The sequence below is a fragment of the Haliotis rubra genome, unplaced genomic scaffold (assembly GCF_003918875.1).
Source record: "Haliotis rubra isolate DU_JTF1 unplaced genomic scaffold, ASM391887v1 Scf117, whole genome shotgun sequence".
Classification (NCBI taxonomy): domain Eukaryota; kingdom Metazoa; phylum Mollusca; class Gastropoda; order Lepetellida; family Haliotidae; genus Haliotis; species Haliotis rubra.
The window spans coordinates 1,930,993-1,936,796 of NW_025765081.1; the positions used below are offsets into that span (position 1 = coordinate 1,930,993).

The following is a 5,804-nucleotide window of genomic DNA, read 5'->3' on the forward strand; positions in this document are numbered from 1 at the left end:
GCCGAGCGCAATGAAGAGACGACTATGGTCAGTGACTAGCGAAACTCGACAGTTCAAAATGACGTCATGATAAAACTACACGTGTATTTCTGACAACAGCGTTCATAGACTCACCTTCCGTCATATATTGAACACTGAACATGCAGCAAGTATCCTGTGTACGAATAACACGGGACTCGCGATCGTTCAGAAGCACTATTAGAAGTAAGACCGCCGAAGCCGAAGTGTTGCCAAACGTATGTTGTATAGAGAATAGCATTAGGGGGATTTCCCCGGAAGGAGAAATCGCTTGTCTCAATTTACGAATATTACTCTCATGTTTGTTTTAGAATTGATGTTACAGAAATGTTCCGAAAGAGTATCATTCCGATAGTTTCATCAGTGTCTCTCGGGATTGGTGTTCTAGCTGGCACAAAGTTAGAACGATGGACACAATCTGTGAACAAGGAGAGAAAAATTCTGCCATGGTTCCCCTCTGTTTTGGCTGTGAAGCTCGACGATGTCGGTACCCCAGTGCAAGAGTCGGGAGGGAAGCCATCGTCAGTCATCCCCGTGAATAGATCACAGGAGATCATGAGATTCGGCTTTCCTGGATTTGACCAAGTTCGAACGTTTGATAATTATGTGATGTCGTATGATAGACGTAACAAGAACGCCCACTGGGTGTTCGAACACCTCACGCCTCAAAATCTCGCATACGACGAATCGGTGAATCGGCGGAACTCTGAATTTAGGGAGGATTCCTCCATTCACCAGTATTTCAGATCTACAAACTATGACTACAGAAGAACACCCTATGATAAAGGACATCTAGCGGCTGCACAGAATCACAGAATATCACAGAACGCTTTGGACCAAACCTTTTTCCTCAGTAATACATCACCCCAGGTAGGCAGCGTGTCTGACTGTAGGTGGGGTTGCTGCCTCAACACAAGACTAACGCTTAGTTCCTGAATATGTATGATGTTAATACTGAGTAACAAATAAACCCATTTAAGTTGAAAAGGAGCCCCAGTGAGTTGGGATATTCCTGAACCTGGGGAAATCTAGAATTGCTTCATTTAGGACTTTAGCATTGCAGGGAAGGTAGGGAAAATAATGTGGCTCAGGGACTATGAGACTGACTACCTCAACTCAAGTCTCCGAGCTATCCGTACAAAGTATCCCCGTGGAAAAGAGACCTATTGTTTAGTGTCAGACTCAACGTTGTCAACATAGATGTAAACACATTTACTTGTGTGCGCTCTGAACTAGCGCTGATATATTCGATATTCGTTGTCACTTATCTCCTTATGTTTACATGAAGAGCGCCTTCGTGGTCTAGTAGAAGAGTGTGTACCCGGATCGAAAGGTGTGGTGGTTCGATCCCCGGCCGCAACATACCAAAAAGAGGTTAAAATATGGTACTTTTTGTTACCCTGCCTTAAACCTCAGTAAACTGTGTCATAGCGGAGTCCTTGTTAAAACTGTGGCATGGCATCTTAGCGGACTAGTACGGTACGTAGTACTAGTACGATTTTGAACCCATTTTTATCCCACACTGTTCAATCATGGAGTGCAGAGAAAGGGACAGCCAGGTGTTAGAGAAGCACGTGCACAAGTGCCCACCAAGTTATTGATTCATTAGCCTGTGCTGTGCCGTCTCAATCCTTTCTCGAACACCTGGCTGTCCCTTTCTCTGCACTCCTCCCTCGTAACAAATACTGAACTGTGTCAAAATTTTAATGATAGTTTCTTAAAGAACTGTTTTGGTGGAGTCCGGAAAATTTTCAAATATAGGAAAGCTGTTGGGTATTAGTAAATGATAAACATGTGTACTATTTATATTTATGTGGCAATTTTGTACAATGGTAAAATTTGCAATTCATCGGTCCGTTTCTGACTCAAAAGGACTGTAGTCTGTACACGAACAGCCTTGTGCGTATAAGAGTATCTTAACGAGCACTCAGATACGCGATGCACTCATTCAGATATTTAGAGCAGACTAGTCCAATACCCAGTGGCCAGTAAATCATCATAGTTGTCCTTTCAATGTGTTTAGGTGGGCGAAGGCTTTAACCGCGGCGTCTGGAACGACCTGGAAAAGTACGTCCGCGCCGTGGCCAGAAACAACAGGAACGTGTACGTCTGCACGGGGCCCCTCTATCTTCCCCGGTGAGTCACACTACTGGCGGTGAAACACGGAAGTGTTGAACCAGCGGCGAAGCTGGAGGAATGTTGGCTTTGTTGTTCGTTGTTTAACAACACGCAGCGACAGTCCAGCTGTATGACGGCGGTCTTTAAATAATTGATTCTGGACCAGACAATCTGGTGATCATCAGCATCAGAGACCAAATCTATTATATGGTCTCTGTCAGCCTGAACATCAATCTATGCTATTGGGATACGATGACATGTGATCTGAGACAGTAAGCACTCTGACCATCTATTCACTTTATTCGATTCTTTCGCAAAGATTAGGGACCAATTCTACTACCGGAATTGCGAGGCTTGCTTTGCCACAGTGATATGTATTACTCAGGTAGTCACCCAAGAACTTTGTTTACATGCACTTTTGTGTTTTGAAATCTGAAGTCATTAAATAAAAACAATCTTAACTCTTGAAAATTTGAAATCGTTTAAAGCAGGATCCATTTTATGATAAATCTACTTTTGACTGCATATCTAATATTCCTTCTTCCTGCGGGCATTGTCTGTGTGTTGTAGGTCGTATATAAGTCCTGTGGCCCATTTTAGTCAACAGAGTGTCGCCAAAGTTGGGTGGCCCCTGCAAATTTCATTACTTTGGGAACACGATAATAAAAGCTGAATCTGAAATGCAACCGAAATACTGGTCCAGCAGCGTGGACATGAAACTCAGATTGTAGCATGGTCAGATGCTATGTAAGGTCGGTGGGTTTTTCTCGAGTTTAAAGCACTCGCTCGTCACGGTTAAGACCCGGTTCGATTCCCCTCTTGGGTACAATAAGTGGAGCCCACTCACTCATTTGCTAAGTAAACACGCCTATGCCAGAACAGATCTATGATGAGCTGCTGCACTCTTGCAATACGTTTAGCTCTGTTAGGTGACTATTTATAGATGTTTCTGTTCATTAATGTTGATGCAGTTGTGCCCCGTAATCAGTAATAGTCACGCAGGTGTCTTATGTTTCAGTCTGGAGGCTGACGGGAAAGTGTACGTCAAGTACGAAGTCATAGGACAAAATCACGTGGCAGTTCCCACTCACTTCTTTAAAGTGATTGTCATCGAGAATATGATTGGTCAGTTTGAACTCCAGTCTTACGTCATGCCCAATCAGATGCTTCCAGCGAACACGCCTCTCAAGCAATTCTTCTGGCCTTTAGATGCCATCGAGAGGTCAGCTGGATTTCTCCTATTTGACAAGATTCCCAGGAATATGTTTCATAAAATTAACAATGTGAAGCGGTGAATATCAGTTACGAGGACTTGAGAACTGTGATATGTTATTTGACAAGATGTTATTAAAGCGCTTGTGCATGTGTGTGTCTGTGTGTGCCAGTGCGCGTGTTTGATTGGGAATTTAGGGGAGGGTATTGCAGAGAATTTTCATATTGCGATATATTGCGATGCGAAAGCATGTATTGCGATATGTATTGCAATATATTGCATGAAGTATTTTTAAACAAAAAAAAGACTTTAAATCGAGAGAGCAAATACACAGCAAAATCACTATGCTTAATTAAGTTTTGATAACAACATTTATTCATGATTAAAAATAAAAATGTGAATAATATTTGGCACAAATGAAAAAACGAAATATCCGAAGATTTCCGAGTGTTACGAAGTTTTCCGAATGAAAGTCAAAATACCGGTTTTCGATCAGCGTATCGCAATACGTATCGTTTTCAATACGTATACGTCTGAACCGGTAAATATCGGTAAAACAGTTATATTGCGCAGCCCTATTTGGGATGCTAACAGGTTAGCCGCGTGTGACGTTTGTTCCAAGTGTGTGTTGTATGTTTTGTATTTTTAATCAAAATCAGCAGTGACATTAAGCTGGCATTCCTCACGCGACCCTGTCAATCATTTTCTGTAGGCCATTCACCACCAGTGTTGAAGACTGAAGCCCCCAACTCTGGGCCATACTAAACGTGTAGTTACAGTGGGGCGGATTCGGTATTAATTCAAATATTCTGCGACCACGTCCCCGTTTTTACCTGTATAATTTTTGTGAGAACATGTTCTTGTTTTGACCTAACCAAGACACTACCTGATGACAGTATAGGTTTGTGGAAATGTAGTTGGCCAACAGTTTAAACAATTTGTACAGCATAAGCACATGGGCTGAGCCATTTTTATTGATTTCAAGTGCATGCAGGTAAACAATTTTGTGATCATGATTACTCCTTCTTGAGGTTATAATTCCTGGGGGGAGGGTGTTGCCGTGCGTGAAACGTGGCGGTGGTGAGGGAGTGTGTTAGCATGTCAGACACAGATTCAATAAAATATTTTTTCATGAATGTAACATTTTGGTGTCAAATTGATCGGGCGGGCGGGTGTTGTGTAAATGAACGTGAAGGAATTCAATCAACAATCGCACGTATATTTCATGGGTGTTGTTCGTTGTAAAACTAAGCCCCCGACACCTGTATACAGCTGGTGGCTACAGGACGTCCTCATGTAATTTTCATGTAGCCCTACCCAGCCATTGTACATTATCCCTTGTGTCCATCACCTCACTACTGGCTTCCTAACATTACCTTATCACCTATGTATACACCTATGTACATCACTCCCTTCTGGCTGCCAATCAACATCCTTAATCCCTTATGTATACAACCATGTACTTCCATCAACTTGCTTCCATCTACTTAATTCTGTGTTATCAACCTCATCTATTGTATAAACAACTCAATTTCGCCTCATGCTTCATCTACTGTCCAAACATCTCATGTATATATATGACCCAAAATTACTTCTCATGTATCACTTAATTGCTTGACAACGACATTAGAATCTATGTCGAAACGTCGCCTATACAGTATAAAGAAGTTGTATATCCATAAAAATAGTCCTCATCCTTCATCTACCCAACTTCTAGAATGCCAATCAAAGATGTTGGCCGTGTACACGTGGACATGTTAATGCATGAACTGGGGTGGTGGGGTAGCCTAGTGGTTCAAGCATTCGCTCGTCACGCTGAAGACCCGCGTTCGATTACCCACATGGGTACAATGAGTGAAGCCAAATTCTGGTGTCCCCCGCCGTGATGTTGCTGGAATATTGCTAAACGCGGCGTAAAACCAAATTCACTCACCAATGCTCGAGCTGCACATGGAACGTAGTGTTCCTGTCTCGACGTCCTTCAATCCTCGGCATGACACGACATCATGAACAGGAACGGCGCTATCTTCACGTTTTCAATACCACGGGGGCGGCTTAAGAATCTCCTTAGTGTAAGGCAACACTGGCCCATGTGTTGACGGGCTAACCCAATGTTGTTATTACATTTTCTGCCCTTGTAATGTCGTGCTGCTTGCTGTCACCTGTATTGAGACGGATGGTATCTGGCTTCATCTTCACCTCGCGACCTGGGCAGCTTATTGAGCTGCACGTCGTATTAATCTCTCTACGACCAGTTCACGGGCTCAAAGACTAACAAGGGATCTGGGAGCGTCCGGCCATTACTGATCTGATATTGAGAAGCACGTGCAAAAACCGACCCCTCTACGCATCAACAAGAGGCAACTCGCCCCCGCCGAGATCACGGAAATTGTCAACACAGAGTGTCATTTAAGATAGAACATGCAAAGAATCGTTCATTCTCTGATATAAAATA

The 5,804-nt window shown here is 43.0% G+C and overlaps 1 protein-coding gene across 1 annotated transcript; it reads left to right on the forward strand.

The window, feature by feature from the left end:
• The first annotated feature begins 258 nt into the window (after nt 1–258).
• Nucleotides 259–3,667, forward strand: LOC124257796 (endonuclease G, mitochondrial-like). Its single transcript, XM_046691942.1, has 3 exons — nt 259–888; nt 2,042–2,154; nt 3,155–3,667. The coding sequence occupies exons 1-3, from the start codon at nt 346–348 to the stop codon at nt 3,429–3,431; spliced, it is 933 nt and encodes a 310-aa protein (XP_046547898.1). The 5' UTR covers nt 259–345; the 3' UTR covers nt 3,432–3,667.
• The last annotated feature ends 2,137 nt before the right edge of the window (nt 3,668–5,804 follow it).

Bases quoted from the DNA above. Each gene is read 5' to 3' on its own strand.
- LOC124257796 (XM_046691942.1), top strand. From the start codon at position 346: ATGTTCCGAAAGAGTATCATTCCGATAGTTTCATCAGTGTCTCTCGGG. The intron at 889-2,041 runs GTAGGCAGCGTG...CAATGTGTTTAG, and splicing joins TCAGTAATACATCACCCCAG to GTGGGCGAAGGCTTTAACCG. The intron at 2,155-3,154 runs GTGAGTCACACT...CTTATGTTTCAG, and splicing joins GGGCCCCTCTATCTTCCCCG to TCTGGAGGCTGACGGGAAAG.